This window comes from Geospiza fortis, unplaced genomic scaffold, assembly GCF_000277835.1.
Source record: "Geospiza fortis unplaced genomic scaffold, GeoFor_1.0 scaffold538, whole genome shotgun sequence".
Taxonomy (NCBI): Eukaryota; Metazoa; Chordata; class Aves; order Passeriformes; family Thraupidae; genus Geospiza; species Geospiza fortis.
This window is the reverse complement of record NW_005054368.1, coordinates 2306802-2326141: the sequence shown is the minus strand read 5'-3', so window position 1 is coordinate 2326141 and position 19340 is coordinate 2306802. Positions and strand designations below refer to the sequence as shown.

Genomic DNA, 19340 nt, shown 5'->3' with positions numbered 1-19340 from the left:
TTAGGAAATCCTTTGTTGTATGGCTGGAACTTTATAATTAATGCCAAATGATTTCCTGAAAACCAATGGGTTTGGGTTCTAAATGAAACAAAATTAGGTTGAATAAAATGTGTTATGGGTGAATTATCTTCACAGTGGATTATGGTTTGATTTTACCTTGAGGTCAACCAAATATTTCAAATAACAGGATCACAGCACTACAGCCCAATTCTGATAACTATATTTTAAAAATCAGTGTTCTGTTGAACTATTTTTTAAAATTAGACTGAAGAAAACCTCTAAATTTTTCAGTAGGGCTGGAAACAGTAGCTGCCAAATTGCAAACAGCTCAAGGTCTGAGTGTGTGTTTAGAGATGGGAATGCCCAAAGCTCTGCAGTGATCAATTCTGGATGAGAGCTGGGCAGGCACCAGTCTCAGCCTGAGATCTGCATGGCAGAGTTCCTTCAGGATGCTGGAGGAAATGGCTTTTATTTTAAATGTCTTTATATTGGACAAGGTTTTGTTTTGCTCAAGGCTTTAGGGTTATCAGATCCCCAACAATTCTGGATTAATGCTCATTTTTTTTATCAGCTGAGTTGCAAGAAGGATGAAGTGAAGGAGGGTCACTCTGAGGAAGGTTATTAGTATCTTTGTAGAAATATAAAAGAAATTTGGAAGATTAAACATCTTTTTCAGCTCAGGAAAGGAGTTGGAGTTCCCAAATGCAACAGTTAAATTTAGAGAATAGTTGCACACGTTTGGTTGTGTTTGGATTTTGTGGGTGAAGCAGAAAACTGGGTGAAGCCTGGAACTTCTGGGGAGGATCTTGAGTTTTCAGCAGCCATAAAATTCAAAACACAGTGGCACAGGCCAGGTTGGACTGGGACAGAAAATGGTGAATCTGGGGCTCTCCCACAGCAATGGGTGCTCAGCAGAGGTACCAAGGAGGAAACTGATAAGATGATTGATAATGACATTCCTTTAAAAATAGGAAATGCAAGTGATTAACAATTCCCTTGGAATAGCCATGAATTATATGCTCCTGGGATTGGTTTAAATCACTAAAAAGTGCTGGGCTTCTACATGAAAAAACACTCGAATGTCTGCTTTTTGGGTTAATAAAAGTCCTCTTAAGCCTCAATTCCATAACCCCCTACTCCTGCACAGAGCTTTTACTTGTGTGAGTGATCCCTTTAATGCTCCCAGCACTGAGCACAAGCAGCAGGGTTTGTGGGACTGGACCTTTGGAGAGCAATAATTCATGTTGGCAGTTTGATGTTGGCTCATCTCCACTAATATGACTTGTCTGTGATCAACCTGCTTTCTAAATATGTTTTATGATTTGTAACTTGATTGAGCTGTAATATTAGGGAACATAAATAATGTGACAGCGAGAGATGGATAATCCCACAGATGTGTTATCTGATGCTAACATACTGTTAATTAACTTCTCTTAGATATTTTGAAGTGTAGCATTTTGGATCCAGACATCAATCTTGGGCAAGAGACTCATTGTCAAGTGTGATGAATAATATCCAATTTTAGTTTTCCCATATGTTTGTGCTGAGTATATGCCACAAATCCTGGTATTAAATGGCAAACATTGGAATTCCTTTAGTAACTGTGTGCTTTTATAAGTTACCGTAATTTCTGTGGAGGCTTTAAAGATAATAATTTAGTTTCACTTGAACATTTTTAGGCATATTGTATCTTAGGTTCACTGCTTTTGACAAAGAGAAGAGTCTAAAACACTTTGTCAGGGTTAGGGAGAAAGAAATGATTCAGGCTGAGACCTGATTATAAACAAAAGTGATTGAAGAAAGAGGCCAACCCTCTAATTCTGTGTTATTGCAAAGGGTTTCATATTGCTGAAGAATCAGGTTGCTAAAACAAAATAATATAAAAGAAAATGTTCGAGGATTGCTCAAAGCTCTGGTGCTCTCAATGGTGGAGTTTGGCTCCAGTAAAGCAGGAAAATTTATTTCAGAGCCAAAAATGACTTCTTTGGCTGTGACCAGGATTTCCTCTGCCTACCTCTGGGACCTGAAAGTAGAGGTAGGAAAATCTGATTTTGGAGCCAAGTGTGACTTGTTTAGTTCAAGTCATAATTTACTGTTCTTACCTTGGGGAGCTGAAAAGAAAGAGAAATGTTGAGAATGGGCAGCTCTGAGGTGCAGAGTCCCCTGCCCAGGGAGCTTTTCTGCACTTCCACCTCTCCAGATGCTTTTGATCCTGCTACAGGAGAGGGAATTCATCATGGAACAGGCAGCAGAACTTGACCAAAACACAGCAGAAAATGCAGAAAGTCAAATTCTTTCACATCAGCAGAGGCCAACAAACTCACTGAGGATGGGAGTTGGGAGCAGTGGCACTGCTGGAGTTTGCCTTTAATGGGAATTATTTCCCCTGGCTGCCATGGGGGAAATATCTCCTTTATTCTTTCCAGTGTCATCACTTCTAACACCAAGGAAATCATAATTTCAATTTCAGTTTTCTGGGCTTTATGTAACTTAATGATACAAACATTTTGCAGCTCTTTGGCTGAAGTTTCCACTTCTCCTACCTCAACAAATTGAGATATTTCTATCATTGCAGAATAATGATGTGTTTCAATATTGAGTTTCTAGTTCTTGTAGCAGTTTTTAAGCCTGTATGTTTTGTGTCCCTTGGAAGGAGGAAGAATCCTGTGCTATGAAAGTGATTGCTGGAAAAATTCGTTTCTTATTTACCGTATTCTAGGAAAAGCAAGATTTCTAAGAAAATTATTGTTATTTTAGCATTTAATTTAAATTATTATTATGCTTAACCAGAGTTTGGGGAGCATCCCTTGCACTGTATTATTGTGCCATTTTTTCTATCTCAGTAACTCTCTAGTTTTGATTTTATCCCCATTCCCACTGCACTGTTCAATCCCAAAATATTTCCATGTCCCCTGTGAGACAGAGCAAGTCTGAGATCTGGTTGATTCCTTTTTTTAGTCAGTGTTATCCAAGGAAGGCAATTTTGATAAGTGCACACAGAAATGTTCAGGCAGAAAAGGTCACCTGAGCAATTTCTGTGTGGCAGCATCCTGATGATAATTGAGCAGTACAAATATTGATCTCGTCTCATTGGCAGTTTGGGGGGTTGTTGCTGTTTTATGAGGAAATGCAGTATTTATATGTGAAAATAAAAGTGTTGTATTTGTGTCTAGTGACCTTATTTAGTTCTATGAACTCGTTAGAATGACCTTAATAAATTATTGTAATTGACAGAATCTAGTTTGGTAAAATTCAGCTAATAAGCATTTGCTTATTCCATATTATTTATGTCTTAGCACTGCACTTGGAATGCTTGAAACACTCAAAGATAAAATCCTGCCATAATATCTTTTTCCTGTGGGCTCAGAAATGGGAATTTTGTGTTTAGACATGGCTGGGAGGGGTGAGGAGTTGGAAGCTTGTTCTGTGACTCAGCCAGGCCTTTACTTGTGCATTATTTGTGTTAAACCCCCAGCCCTTGTTGCTGCTTTTGAAGTGAGTGAAATGCTGCCTGGTTCAGTGCTGCTTCTATTGAAGAATTTTCAGATGTAAAAGAAAAGAAATGGGTTTTCATGTTTTAACTTTCCTGCACTCACAAACTTTTATGGTTCCTTGGCATTCATCAGGAGGAAAGTAGATGGCAAGTGTTCCTGCAAAATTCTAATTATTGCTATTTCAGGTGGAAGAGAGACTCTAAGTGGACACAGGAGATTTTTAGGACGGGAGATTTGCTTAAAAAACATTTTTATGTCTTTTTTGGGATGGAAGAGGGGAGTGACCACCTGGTATTTTCTCTGCTTGTTTGTTTTTAAGACGTGGGGAATTAGTAGATGTTAAACATGAATGTAACTTCAAGAATTTTTTTGGATGATGTGAGCAATGTCTTTGCTTTCATTACTATTTTTCCACTCATAAAACCAGAGAAACAAGTTAATGGAATGGCAGAAAATGTTTCTATCCATTTTCTGGTTTTTCTTTCCATGGAGAAGAGGGAAGGGCAGGAGCTGATCCAGGTGTGGCTGTGCCACCTCCACCTGGCCGTGCAGGGACACAGGCCCAGCTCTATTGGCCTTTTCCTGCTCTTTTCTCTTCCTTTCACCTACCAGAGCAAACAGGAGGCACTTGGAGATGTTTGTGAGGAGATGTCCCATCAAAGAACAGGCCTGACTTTTTCAGCAAAAAAAATCTTAACTGTTACTTCTTCTTACTGTTATTTCTTCTTAAAAAGCAAAGTTTGCATTTGGTTCAGTGAAGTCATGCATTAAAAACACCCCTCAAAACTTTGCCAGATGAAGTAAACCAAACACAGTTCATGTTGCTGATTTAAATTGCACAAAATAAACGAATGGGTTTAGCCCATTCAGCCTTCATGTCGTGGTACTGGCACTGATAAATCAGTATACAGTCTCCTGATTGATTTTTCTATAGAAATAATTAGTCCATAATAGATTGGTATTTGTATACCTTGCTTTAAATACTGTTTGTGTCTTCTGAATAAACCTGGTTCAGCCTGGTGTGTTGCTACAAGGCTGCAGGTTCTGTGTGTGGATTTGCAGGTTATTTTGGGGGTCAAAACCAAGCTGTAGTTTTGAGTTCTCACCTTTGTGCTGTGAACTCTTACAATCCATGGTCACCACAGTATAAATCCATTTATATCCTGAATAAGTCTGAGTTTCTTCATGGGAAGGAATATCACCACAGGTAACTTCTTAAAAAATCTAATGTAACAAATGTCATTTAATGTTGTTGTCATTGAAGAAAAACCTCCATTGCTAATTCTGTTTGAAAAATACGCTTGAGCTGTAGCACAAACTGCCTCCAAGTATCTTTCCAATCCTTAAAAAAAAAAAATTGTTCATGGCATTTATCTTTTTTCGCTGCTGTTTCCCAGTTAATGTTGCAGAGTGAAAGATGTCAGAGTAATTAAGCATTAGCAGCAGGAGGGGTTTGCAGGTGGAACGTGGGGAGCTGGCAGTGAGCGTGGCTGTGCCCGTGACCTCCCAGACAGATCAAAGCCTAATCTGGGTGACAGCTACAGGATGGCAGAGCTTGCCAGGGGCCTTGTGCAGCTCTTTGTCTGCAAATCCTGCCCCAGAGCTGGGAGGATGTTTTTAAGGATGAACAGGTAAAAGTAAAAGGCTGTCTTTTGACATTTTAACTAATCCCTTCTAGCCTGTGCTTTCCTGCACGTTGTGGAGATTTGCTAGCAGGAGGCACTGCCTTTTTCACATATGTAACATGTCAGCTTGAATCTGGCCTGAAATTGATGCAGCAGGTCCACAATGAAATAGATTCTGATTGCATTAAAATGACAGGCCCTGGCCTTTTACCTGCACAGCCTCCCCCTGTGACCGTGTTCACAGGGGTCTGAGGATGAGGGAGGAAACGAGGATCTGACTCCATGTTTGAGAAGGCTTGATTTATTATTTTATGATACATGTTATATTAAAACTATACTAAAAGAATAGAAGAAAGGATTTCATCAGAAGGCTGGCTAAGAATAGAAAAAGAAAGAATGATAACAAAGGCTTGTGGCTCGGACAGAGAGTCTAAGCCAGCTGACTGTGATTGGCCATTAATTAGAAACAACCACACGAGACCAATCACAGATCCACCTGTTGCATTCCACAGCAACAGATAATCATTGTTTGCATTTTGTTTTGAGGCTTCTCAGCTTCTCAGGAGAAAAAATCCTAAGGAAAGGATTTTTCATAAAATGTGTCTGTGACATCCCCCTGCACACTGAGCTCCCATCTCTGCTGAGGCAGGAGCGCTGCAGGCAGAAAACACAATGCTTCTTTTCTGGTAACTTGTTTAAAATTAATAGAAGGAAGTTTTAGAGATATGTTACACCCTTAGAGTAAGGGATTGGGGTTAAAAGCCCCCAAACTCATGAGGTTTTATATTAAAAATTGGGGTTTATATAATTTGAGCAATGAAATGTCATTGGTGATGTGCATACAAGCAGTGAACTTGATAACACTGGCATATATTAGGAGAATGTGGAAGTATTGTATTTTATTTCGATGATCTGACTAGTTTGCATTTTATTGCTACTTCAGTGAGTTTATGCAGGTGTTTAAAAATATTGTAAAAATAATTTGAAATTTCATCATAAGACACAGGAGCAGTTATTCCAACACTTTGCACAGGCTGCTGGCAAAGTGAGGGGCTGGTAAACCTCCACTGGTTTTAAATGGCCATAATCTTACTGATAACACAATTCTTCCAAAAAATAAATTGTTATAAAACTGACCAGGACTAGAAGATGAGTGCTAAGGACACACAGGAGAATATTGTCAATGGTTATGTTTTAAAGGCTTCAGTGAACTTTTCCATCATCATTCCTCATCTCCAGAGGTGAGCAGTACCCTTTTCTTTCTACAGATAGTATTTCAGTTTGTAGATATGCACAGATAAAGCCAAGTTCCTTTTTAAGGAATAGTTTAATGCTCATAGACCATTCAGAAGAAATCATCTTCTGTTTGGAAAATTAAAAAGGAAACTTCACATGCCAGTCGGTAAATTCTGAGTGACTGGAACAAATATTAAATCTGTGAAATCAAACTGAATTTACTTTCTGGCTGTAAAGATTGAATTTGTAAATTTGACAGGCAATTTAAAGGGCATAAGTACATAAAATAAAATTTCTTATCCAAATGCAACTTGAAAGTTACCTGTCAGAAGAGGTTAGAAGTCTGCTGTTTTCTCTCCTGAAGCGTGTCCTTTCACTTGTCAGTTTAGAAAGGTTAATACTGCACAAAAGAGCAGCAGAAAGACCCTTTTTGGTGCAGTTTTGTGCTTGCTTAAAAAAAATAATAATTCAGTTCCCCTGGCTGAATAATAATACTAATAAAACCTTTTGAGATAAATAATGTTCTAATGCAAATTGTTCCAGTTCAGACCAGGCATTGTGTGTGGTTATCCTGATTGAGAAGGGATTTTTTGGGCAGTTCCCTCCAGGTTCTGAAGCATCAGGGATGTGTTTTTAAAAAGGGGAACATGTTTCTCCCTGCCTGATCTCCCCATGCTCTGCAGTGAAACATTTCCAGACCTCAGGAGCTGATGCCAGGCTGGAATTTTGCTCGGTGTCAGTGACTGCTGCTCCTTGGCAGAGACCTCTCCATCCCCAAAGCTTTTTGCAGCTCCTGTCGAGGAGGAGAAGTTGAATTTGCTGAACCCTCCCTGGGAAAATCAGGGTCTGGTCCCAGCTGGGGATGAGGAGTGGCTTTGGTGACAAAGGGAGAGCTCCAGTGGGGCACTTCCTTTTGGAAGAGCCAGTAAATCTGGGCTTTGGAGTCCATCTGCCTGTACCTGGTTTGGGGTTTTTCACCTGTCTGAACAGTTTATCCTCCTCTCACTGGCACAGAGCTTTGGATGAGTGTGTGGTGCTCATGTCAATACATTTAAATTATTGGAACAGATCACAGCTAAGGGCAATTTCAGAAGCCAGAATTGGTTAGTGTACAAAATATAGATTTGAAATACTGAAGCACAATTTATATATTCTCTTATTTAATCACTGTTTGCTTGTTTTCCCCTTTTAGAATATCTCCTTTTCAACAGCATTAATAAACCAAATATTTTATGGTTTCCTTTTTAGGTTGAATTAAAGAGGAAGTACAATGACCAGCACAAAAGTACAAGAGGCCTTTTATCAGGGAGTCAGTGGTATGAAATTCAAGCTTACAGAGCTCTCAACCAAGCCCTGGGAAGGTGAGATAAACATAACTAAAATATGAATTTGTAGAACTTTTTTTTTAGGGAGATCTTTAGGATTTATTCCCTACTTTTAGCACAAAAGGGTCAGGCCAAACCTCTCATATTGCAAATTTTGTCTCTTGAGCTGCTCTGTGCTGACAATTCTCTGCTTTTCAGCCTGTTGTGCATTGTTATAATTCAGATTTTATTCTACATTCAGAACCCACTTCAATTTAGTAGAAGTTTCATTGCTTATAGTCAAGATATACAGGGAAAAAAAGAGCACAAGCAGAGACAAATATTTCTTGAGCTTTAAAGCAAATGAAGATCCTTAGGACTTTTCCAAAGCACTAATTGTTCACACTCTCAGTGGGCTCAGAACAGTTGTTTGATATTTAGCCTGCAAGTATTTTTGAAAGGGAGAAATAGCAGTGGGGTTTTTCAGACCTTTGCAAAAGGTCAATTCAATTATTGTGCTCACTGATCTCTTCCCAGATTTAGAAGGAGTGGTACAGCTTCCATTTCCTAGATGGAAAAATTCCCCCAAATGTTGTTAACAAGGTAGAATTAATTCATCCTCCTTCAACAAAATTTATCATATAAATAAAGATTAGAGCTGTCATCCATATCTATTGTAGGTGCTGTGCATCTGTCATGGCTACAGAGGCACAGAAGCATCAGCTGGAAAACTCTTCTGCTTTGAATTAGTCCTAATGCAAATGTGATGACATAAATGAAGGCTTAGAGAGAAAATGGAGAGAAATTGTAACATTAGGAAATCTCATTGTGGATTCTTGTTGTTACAGGCCTGATTTCTTAAATTCCTCTTTGCAATCAAAGAGCATTAATTAAAATAGGTTAAGAAAGCTCTCAATTGTGGAATACCAGTAGTGAAATAAATCAGCTTGAACTGAAATCAAGTTTTAGTGACAGTTACTTATTGTTTAATTTGTTATTTGGGTGGTCTAAAATGGAGAAAACAGGCTTCCATTCTGACATAAAGGTACAAATTCCTTATCAAACCACGGGCCAAAGCCCTTGCTAACCTGAGATGTGGGGAAGGATTTTGATAAAACCAGAACATTCCACCAAGCTGGCAGGGAGCTCTGTAATATTTACACTGCCCAGTTAAGAGTGGAAAATGAATTGTGTGGTTTGATTGGCTGTTGAGTATTTGTGTGCTTTATTTTTAATTTAGCTGTTTTCATGTACATTCAGCTGAAGGAAAATGAAGCTTCCATGACATCTGTAACAATTTTTGGTGCATCCAGTAGAAGAGCACCTCCTGTATAATTTTGCATATTCCAGCTGACTCAGAGCAATCCCTGTTTCCTAATTCCCACAGATTTTTGCTGTGTGCCCTCTAATTACATAAATACTCTTTTTTCCCCCTCACTTTTAGGTGTATAAGGCACAGGAATGACTGGGGGGCTCTTATTTTAGTTGACGACCGCTTCAGGAAGAACCCCAACAAATACATAACTGGTAAGAGGTAAAAATCTTCTGGGGAAACTCCTAATGTTGAAAAATACTGAAAACTCTGAATTTCAGAAATGTGGCTGTACAAATACAGGTGAGTAGGAAGGGTCAGAATGTGCCCCAGCCATGGAACAGACATTGAACTGCTGAATATTCAATATACAACAAGGGATTTCTGTTTGTAGTTTTATACTGGGTAGAAATAAATGCAGGTGAAATAAAACAGATCCTGCACACAACCTTTAAAAAACTAAAAATTAGAGAATAAAGTGCTTAGGAATGTGTTTTCAGCTTTGTTCCTGCCCTTTTTGCTGGGCAGAGCTGAGCTCACCAGCCCATGCTGGGCTTAGTCAGCAGGTGGAGCTCAGCTGCTGCAGTTGAGTCCTGCTCCTTCTCTGATGTACTAAAAATACATTGAAAATATTGAAGGAAACACTAGAAATTCATATAGGAGCACAAATAATCCATATGTTCAAAGGTTGGTAGGATTTCTTTCTCTAAAAAGTAAAACTTCACAAAAGAGTGAAGTTCTCTGTTGTTGTTGTGGGTTTGTTTTTTTTTTGTTTTGTTTTTTTAATTGATATACAAAGAATATTTAAATGGGTTCAAAAACACTTTCTAAAATCAAGGCAGTCAGTTTTTACTTGATCCCTGTGTGCTCCAATATAATCTAAATAGCTGATATACTCAAGACATCTGACATTTAATATTTTGATTATTTTGATAGGAGCAGGTTATAATAAAACCTGTAGCTGTAGAACAGTTGTGATTCTTTGAGTTACTATTAGTTAATCTGACACAAAGTTGTAAAAAGCTTCATTATATTCAAATTTTTATCAGACCCTGTTAATATGATAATAAATAGCTGCACTCTGTGTAAGCCACTTTTAAATAATTCATGGTAACAAGCAGAATGAACAGCCAGGCAACAAAGAAATATAATGATGTTCATGCAAGGCAGCAGTTTGAACCTAAAAAGAAGACTAGTGAAAAAGGGAAAGGCTTTTAATAGAAAAAGAAGGATATTTTTAGTTTGCTTATCAGAATACTGCCATTGAATAAATCAAGTTCTTAGCCCTGGAAAGGAGGAATTGTTGTAGCTTCATGAGCAAACTCTTGAAATCTCTGAGGCTCTACCTACACAGAAATATTTGTACTCTCAGGGTATCATTGTAACAGGCCCCTGGCCAGATAATAACATAGACTCCATGTATTCCAGAAGGTTGATCAATAATTAGCAGAGACTCCATGTATTATAGAAGGTTGAGCAATAATTAGCATAGACTCCATGTATGAAGGTTGATCAATAGTTGGCATAGACTCCAATGAATTATGTGGTTTGATTGGCTGTTGAATATTTGTGTGCTTTATTTTATATATTCCAGAAGGTTGATCAATAATTCTTTATTAAGAAACCCATTGTTCTTTTCTAGACTGTTAGATACACGTGGACCTCATTGGTCCCTTACTTAAAACACATCACCAATGACTAATTAAGGAGGTTGGCTAATTTGTTCACCACCCTTTGACGAACAAATCTCCACAGCACATTGCACATGTTCACAGCAGCAGGTTCAGATAAGAATTGTTTCTCATTCTTTCCTCTGGTTTTCTCCCAGCCTTCCCTAACCCCATGCCTGGGAAAGTTGTGTTTGTCTGTGGCCAGAGAGCTGCTCCACATTAGGGTGCTGTTTAGGGCTGGGAAATGCCTGTACAGCTGCTAATATTTTGGAGTAAGTAGCTGTTGTTTTGGAGTAAGGAGCTGATATTTTGGAGTAAGGAGCTGATATTTTGGAGTAAGGTGTTGATATTTATTTTGGAGTAAGGTGCTGATATTTTGGAGTAAAGTACTGATATTTTGGATATGTTGTTATTTTGGAGTAAGGTGCTGATATTTTGGAGTAAAGTGTTGTTCTTTTGGAGTAAGGTGCTGATATTTTGGATATGTTGTTCTTTTGGAGTAAGGTGCTGATACTGTGGAGTAAGGTGCTGTTATTTTGGAGCAAGGTGCTGTTATTTTCAAGTTGTTGATATTGTGGAATAAGTTGTTGATATTTTGGGAGTAAGGAGTTGATATTTTGGAGCAAGGTGCTGTTATTTTGCAGTAAGGTGTTTCTCCCCTCAGGACTGTCCAAGTGGATCCGGCAGCAGGTGCAGCACCACGGCACCTTCGGCAGCGCCCTGCAGTCCCTGCGCGCCTTCGCCCTCCGCAACCAGAGCGGTGGGGAGCCCTCCTCAGAGCCCAGCTCTGAGCTCCCTGCACAGCCCACGCACCTCTCACAGGGCTCTCCACAGGAGAACACCACTCCTCTGTCCCCTGATGTTCCTGCTACAAGTCAGGAGCAGAACTTGGACTCAGAAGTTCATTTTACTGCAACCATCAGCTCAGTTCATCCCACAGCATGGGATCAGCCAAGTGACAGCATGGCAGCAGTCAAACAAAGTATGTTCATTTCCACTGGCAATTTCAAATGGGTACTTGAATCTTTTTTGGAGGAAACGTTTTTTTTAGAATTACAGAAGTGCTATAGTGGAAAACGATAATTATTCACAAATGTGGAGGAGCTGTGCTCAACAGACTGAAATTAATTCTCGTTCCATCTGGTTGTTTTAAAAGAGTAATCTTTGGTAAGTTTATAGTACAATCAAAAATGGTTTCATTTTAATTTTGTTTTCCATTGAGCACTATGAAGATAATATAAAATATATTTGAAACACATCAAGATTAGCATTATTGCAAGTTGAGCCCTGGTTCAAGCTACATCTGTTTTTTGGGCATTGCTGTGAGACACCTTCCATGTGATCTTCTCTGGTTTCAGCTTCACAAGTAAAATCCGTCCTTAAATTTTAGGAAAGGTTCTGATTTCATTTCAATCAAGAAAGAGCACAATAATAAAGATTACAAATTTCAAATCCAGTAATACTCTACATTTATGTCCCTGTTAATCTATTAATTTAATTAAGACAGTTCATGTGCAAAGATAGTTATAACATCTGGGCTTTTGTTTGTATTATTGTTTTTAATGAATGCTGTAAAATCACTGTAAACCTTCTAAAGCAGTGGTAATTCTGATGTGCTAAACATGCTGTAAATCAGATGCAATTCATTCATGTTTTGTGATTTGTCACAGGTGACCAGAAAGTTGATATAGAGAGCCATTCTCACCATGTAAAACAGAGAAGGAAACAAGTGGACTGCCCCCCCAAAATGGCAGCAATCAAAATAGAGAGAGAAGAAATGAATGGTTGGAGCAGTGCTGATGTTGGGGAAGAGAAATGCTGCCCTGAGCCACTGACTTCAACTCCTGCAGCCCCAAACTGCAGGGCCACAGAGAGCAGCAGCCAGCAGCATGTGAATGGGCCCAGGGACCTTATTGATCATTCCAATCAATGCCAATCGTCATTAATTGCAGAGCACAAACCAAGTGGAGCAGAATCATGTTTGGAAACAAGTCATGTTTCAGTTAAGAGTGCTGAGGCCCCAGGTGCTGAAGGCCATCCTGGAGCTGAGCCCTGCAGGGAGTTCCCTCCAGCAGCAGGGAGAGCTGAGCCTTCAGCATTAGATGTGGATGAGGATGAGGATGAAAGCATTTACTTCACTCCAGAACTGTATGATGATGCAGACCCAGAGGAGCAGAGAGCTGAGCCCCCAGTCCCAGCCTGTTCCACCACTGGGATTTGGGGGGAATGTGGGAACCCCACAGTCCCTGCTGGTCCTTTTGCCACCAGCACCTCAGGAACACAGAATGGGACTGAAACAACTGAGACTGGCAGGAGCCCCCATGGGATCATGGAGGATGTGAGGAGCAGGGACAGGACAGTTGGGGCTGCAGGGGTGGCAGCAGCTGCAGGAGCAGAGCAGGGAGGAGCTCAGGAGATGAACACCCCAAAAAGGAAACTCAGCCTCTCCAGATCCCGAAATAAAGGTGTGTCATCCTCTCTGCTGGGCAATGGTGGCACCTGGTGACAGCTCCTGTGGGAGTTGTGGTGAGCAGCCCTCACAACAGCACGGGGCAGCTGCACCTCCCTTGTCCTCATGGAACAAAAGCTTCCCTCAGGCTCCATTTCTCATTTTATCTTTGGGGTTTTCACTGGGGGAGTTTTGCCATGTGCAGTTTTCTAGAGATAGGATGAAGATTCTTCATCCTGACTTCATGGCTGGAGGACATCATGTCTGGAAATTCTGAATAGAAACCCAAGTAGGATCTGACCTGGAATTATTGGTTTATCCATTACAGATTTAATTAACTCACCATTTAATACAGTCCAATAATTGGGGTTTTCCTCAGAAAGCCAAACACCCATATAACCAAATAATGGTTTTCTGCAGTTGTTAGGTTGGGTTTGTTTAGTAAAACATGTAGAACAGCATCTTTGCAGATCAAGTCATAGACAGATTGAGCCTAAATACCAAATCAGGTTTATTTTCCAGTACTTTGTTTCCTTCCAATTTCTTACATCAAAATGTCCAGCAGGAGCTGTGCACATTTTGATATTTGATGAAGATGAGAAGCTTCTTGACAGAAAAATTTGAGATTTCTTTAAGTTTTCCTTTTGTGAGAGGATCTCATTTCTGTTGGTTGGATTCTGTGTTTATTCATGTCAAAACCTGTTCTCATTTGTTTGTCCTACAAGCACTTTTTACATGTAACATATAAAATGTAAATTGTACACAAAGGTCTTTGAATCTTGCCCAGTCTATTTTTTGTAAGAATTTTAATGTTTCTTTCATTTTCTGCAATGAAAAGAGCCAGGATTTTTCTGTAATAAAACATACTGACTTTTTAAGATAAGATTCTTCATTGGCATCCTACATTCATATGAAGATACAAGATTTTTCCAATCTGAAGATTGGTTCATAGGTGTTGATACTTTCTGTTTGAGAGTAGAAATGAAATTATTAACTGGTCATTTTCCATAGAAGTTCATCTAAATAGCACTTGGAGTCCATCCCTACAGAGCTGTGAACATGCTCATATCAACAGGATTTAAATTGTGTCCTTTCTGTATAAAATAAATTCATCTTTATGAAATTGGACACTGTTTGCAAGGGAAGAACACTAGAATTTCTACAACTGGCAGTATTTGGCATAAGGCTTTTGGCTCAATTTTTGCAATACTGATGACCAAATTTCTTTGGTTTTGGTGTCCTGGATTTCACTGACAGGTTTGGTTTAGTTCATAGGGCAGAAATCCCAGTATTGAAAACCTCTGACACGTTTAAAGGGAAATATTCTTAATTTTTATTGAAATAATGCTGAAGTTCCTATTGGTATCAGTATTGAAAACCTCTGACACATCTAAAGGGAAATATTCTTCATTTCTGTTGAAATAATGCTGAATTTCCTGTTGGTTCTTGGTCTCTAGAGCTCCTTGGGCTTGATTCTCAGTTTTCCTAAAGCAAATCTTTTGCCCCAAACCCCTTTGGGCATTTTTGTGTGTCTGAACAGAAATCACTTAAGCTTTGTGACTTGCCTGCTCATCCAGGGGCCCACAGCCTCTTATTTGTCTTTCAGGAGATTTGTCTGTCTTTAAATCCATAACATTCAAAAAAAAAAAAAAAAAGAAGAAAATCCATCTCCTTTTCCTTATCTGGAGCAGATTGTTCCTTTCTTGAGCTGTGGTGCCTCTTCCTTTGATCAGAAATCCTTTAAGGCAGGGCCTGCTCTGTGTCAAATCACACCCATTTAAATTTCATATCAAATTAACCATTAGTTCTGAAATCTGTATTGAAACATCAGCACTTGTTACTATGATTTCTGGAAAAAATTTTTGTCCTCTAAAAATTCAAATCAACAGGTGGATAAATCCCCTTTGTGTTTGCTGGGTTTGGAAGGTAAGGGGTGGACTGTTTCTTTTGGTGTAAATTCATCCTGAATTTGTCTTTCTATTTAGTAACTGTGCTGGTTGATATGTTAGAGATAATATATTTATGGTAGTTCTCAGAATTAAATGCTGCCCAGCCTGCAGATAGAAGGGAAGTGCAGTCAATATCCTGAATTTCCTAGAATTGTTTATTTGGATTTATCACATCTATCAAGGCTAAAATAGTGAAAATGCTTTTCCTACTTTGATATAATAGCTCAGTATAATCTCTGTTGCCTAAAATACTAACAAAATCTTGAATTTATTGAAGGATTGAAAGTTCAGAGAAGATGCAGCAGAAGGAAAGCTGCCCTTAGGCAAGGTGGCTCCTCCCGAGAGAGAAAGGTACCATGGATGAAATTCCTGTTCTGAGTGCCTGCTGAGGGTTAGGGTGCAAGGGAATGGAGAGTAATTTATTATATCATTTTTCAAGTGAAATAACACAATGAAATAATTTCTTCCTGATCTGCAGAGCTCTGGTTGACACACTCAATAGATACCTTTGTTTCTCGTGGGAAACACAAAGGCACCAACCATCCCAGGCTCCTTTCAAAATTCCCAACAATTTGATAGCCTGCAGTGCTATAGGCTGTAAAATCCCTCATCTTTTATATGACATTTTTCTATTTAAGTAAGGTTAAACATTTTTAACATGGTGTATATTGAATTATTAACTGATATAAATGATAACCTTTGAGTATTTCAAGTACTGTATTTCTCTGAAGCAATTTGGATAGATTAATTTATTTATATTATAATTTATTTACATTTAAATGCTTCAATCTGCATAGTTACTGTATGCAAGCCAGTATTTACACACATTTGTGCATTGCCTTGCTAGAAGGAAGCACACAAGCAGCCTTGCAGGAAAGGACTTCACTGTGTTGTGTGTGGAGCTGAAATCCTGCCCCAAGCTCAGGGTAAGATCAGCTGTTTCATTGGGAAGGATGGGATTTCTCATCCACCCTTTTCCTTTCCCAGTTTTGGATGCTGGAGGGATATTTTAGAATAATTGGTTCATTTCTCCACTGGATTTGGGATCTGGATAAATGAGACCTGCAGAAAGCCTTGGAGGGCTGAGAAGGGAATTATGGCAAGAACAATTATTTAAAATAAATATTTTTTTTCTGGCAGTTTTCTTGATTCAGGGTCCTGCCACACTGACCCATCTTGAGCTTAAATCTGATATTTGAGAGTTAACTGAAGGCAACTTCTGCTGCCATTGTGGGAGGTTGGAAGGAATTATTTGGAGCATAGTGGCCCATTCATTGGGGTTTGTTCCTTCCCAGGATTAGGTGTTAATTTGCTCCCAGTTTATGTGAGAAGTTTGGTAATAACCTGGCACAGTAACTCAGTGAATCCAGTGCATGGAGCTATCAAAAGTCTGCCTGAAATAATGACACTGCTATTCTTCAGTGTGTGACCTACCTTGTATTAATTTGGTTTTATTCTGTTGTACAAAGTGGGGATGAGCTGCTTTTGGGAATTCTTTGTGTTTCTGTGAGACACTTTGATTTGGGAATGTCTAAAGGCTGATAAAAGTAACAGCAATTCTATTTTTTAAAAAAATAAGCTTCATCTTCAGGCCACTGGGCCATTGTGATAATGACCCAATTACAAGATATTCTCATCAGTTCCATGCAAATTAGAGATGCTTCATGCTTAAACAGTCTGGAGCTGATGAAACCAAGAAAGGACAAAAATCTCTTCAGCAAACCAAACCTGTGCCTGAGGGACAATGGGAGATTTTCCATTTTCTGCACCCATTAAACCCAGGCCAGTTAGGAAAGCCCACAGTGGGCAGGCCCAGGTCCATCCTTGCCTCCCTGTTTTCCCAAAAGAACCTTTAAGATTTGGGTGATCTCATCAGGAACTTTCATTCCCTCCTTGACTTTATCAGCATCATCAAATCTCTGGTGCAAACCTGAGCTGGAACCCCAGGGCTCAGGAGAAGCATTCTGGGCTACAGAATGTCTGAATGGCAGGGTGGCTGCTGTCAGCAAGGAGTTTTATGTTGTTTAGACTGAATCTCAGATGCCAGTTGATTGAGGAAAGTTAAAAAATCTGGAAATTAAAAAATAAATGGCTTTATTCAAAGTGGATTCAAGCTCGCTGGTCGATTTGGGAGTAATAACAAGGGGAAAATTATCTGTTGAAAAGTAAATTTTGGACACATTAAAAATTTTAAAGAAGGCCTTCTTCCAAGGGCCATTTACAGCAATAGAAGTCTTTTCAGTGCCTGCAGTGGGTATTGGATCAGGGCCTAAATTCCCATCTTGTAAATGTGGAAAGTTTGCAGCATGGTTGAACAGTACTGTATTCAAAACCATGTGTGTATATAAGTCTTACACCCCACTTTTTAAATTATAGGAATTTTGAGAAAAGCTTGCTACAGTAATAGTGAGCTGCAAATAATCTGGAAACTCTTCAGAAATGCCAATATAAGAAGCAAAGAATCCATTAATAACTGTAAGTGTAAACTAGAGGCCATTTCAGAAGATGATAATGTGATGTTGGTCATCTCAGATGCTGCAAGTCTTGGTCACCTTAAAGAGACTTTGAAGGTTTATCAGATGCCAGTGAAAGGTAAGTTCTCACTGATCAATTCCAGCTAACATTTGTCAAGCCCTTTTGCTTTAAATTCAATTAAATACCAACAATTTGCCCCCCCTCCCTTGGACCTTTTGGGAAGCTCATGGTGAGATTTTTCCCTCCTGAGCTCTGTGGGCTCTGCACATTTAACAAACACTGAAAAGGAGCTCCAGTGTCCCCTGCACTCCCAGATTTGTTGGGTCCTTTCATAAATCCTGATGACGAATAAAAGAAAAGGATAATGAGCACAGAATCCTTTCCACTTCTTGCCAGTTAAATTCAGGAATTGGCCAAAATTCACAGTTTAACCTGTGGTTAAACAGAATTGCTGAGTTTGACAGGAAACCACTCCAGCTGTCAGCCTGGGCCTTGTGCAATCCTTTGCTTCCTCAGGTGACAGAGAGCAAAATAAATTATTTTATTTCACATGTGGGCAATTCTGCTGCCCATCCAGTGTGTGTGAGGCTGGCACAGTTAATGAGAGGTGATTTTGCCACAAGGACTGAGCCTTCTTTACCAATCTTTCTGACATACTGAAATGTGTGAAATGCAACTGATAAAATGACTTTAAAAAATCTCTCTTGATTCCTATATAAACCACTTTTTCTTTCTTTTTGAAAGACCTGAATGGCAGTTTATCTTTAAATGCTATTTGGAATGAGAAGGAATCTTCTCTGACAAGTTACTTGCAGTGCAGGAGCTGTGTCCTTCAGTCCATTTCTCCAAGTCCTTTGATAGGAGCTGTGGTTACTCATTTCAGTAGTAAAGTGCAGTCATGGGTAAGTCAGATCAGTTTATTTTGTATAATAAAATTATAATGCAATGATTTGTACAGGAAATGCTAAAATACTATTTTTGTAAAAGGTAGGATGAATATTTACCTAGACAATTTTATATTATTTATCTGATTTCTACCACAGAGATTTGAAATGATAGTTATAACTGAGTTCAGGTCGCTGAATATATTTGTCTGTACCTAGTTTGCTGCAATGTCTGTAGTATTCCATCTGAAAAGGGATGGGAAAATAGCAGCCATCCATGTCTTTCATGAAAGGAAAACCAGAACAAAACATATTTACACAAGTGCTGTAGACTTGAATTCTCAGACATGTAATTTTTTGTTAGTTTTGGCACTAAAAAAGAAGAAGTTAATCAGCCCCTGAAGGATGAACATGGACACGGTTTAATGCAGTCAACAGGAAGAAATTTATTTCTAGGTATTGTATTTCACTGTGAGCAAACTGAATTCTCAATAGGACCCTTTGAAATTTAGATGAGAAAATTCTATATTTTTCTCTTAAAAGTGGAGGGTGTGGCTCCATCCTGAGGGATCTGTGCAGGTAAGCCCAGGACACTTCTGCATTTTCCTTCATTTATTCCATGGATATGAAGACAGTTGAGTTTAATGAGAGATTTTTGAGACTGAATCTTTGCCAAAAGCTGAATATGATCCTCATGTTCTGCCTGTGTGTGTCAGTATCAGCTGTCCAAGCTGTTGGAAATGCAGAGTATGGCAGTGTGGTGATGGACAAGGTTTGTGAAGCATTATTTGCCATGAATTTTGGGATTTCAGACACCACCACGACGATTTCATGGCATTTCCAGCATTCATTTTGTATCAAACATAATGAAATGTTACACTGAGAGAATTGATACTGGCAGAATATGAAAATAAAGGGATCCTCTGAGGTAGAATGAGTTGA

The 19340-nt window shown here is 39.0% G+C and overlaps 1 protein-coding gene across 2 annotated transcripts in view; it reads left to right on the top strand.

The window, feature by feature from the left end:
- Positions 1-13975, top strand: part of BRIP1 (BRCA1 interacting protein C-terminal helicase 1) — a 46293-nt gene extending 32318 nt beyond the window's left edge. Inside the window, exons 17-21 of one of the 2 annotated variants that reach the window (XM_031059850.1) lie at positions 7604-7716; positions 9104-9186; positions 11306-11623; positions 12312-12468; positions 12506-12652. In XM_031059850.1, the coding sequence (XP_030915710.1) occupies positions 7604-7716; positions 9104-9186; positions 11306-11623; positions 12312-12468; positions 12506-12536 (702 nt within the window). In that variant the 3' untranslated portion in view covers positions 12537-12652. Of the gene's footprint in view, positions 1-7603; positions 7717-9103; positions 9187-11305; positions 11624-12311 lie in introns of both variants that reach the window. The other variant, XM_031059849.1, reaches the window with a different exon arrangement.
- Positions 13976-19340: the final 5365 nt, after the last annotated feature.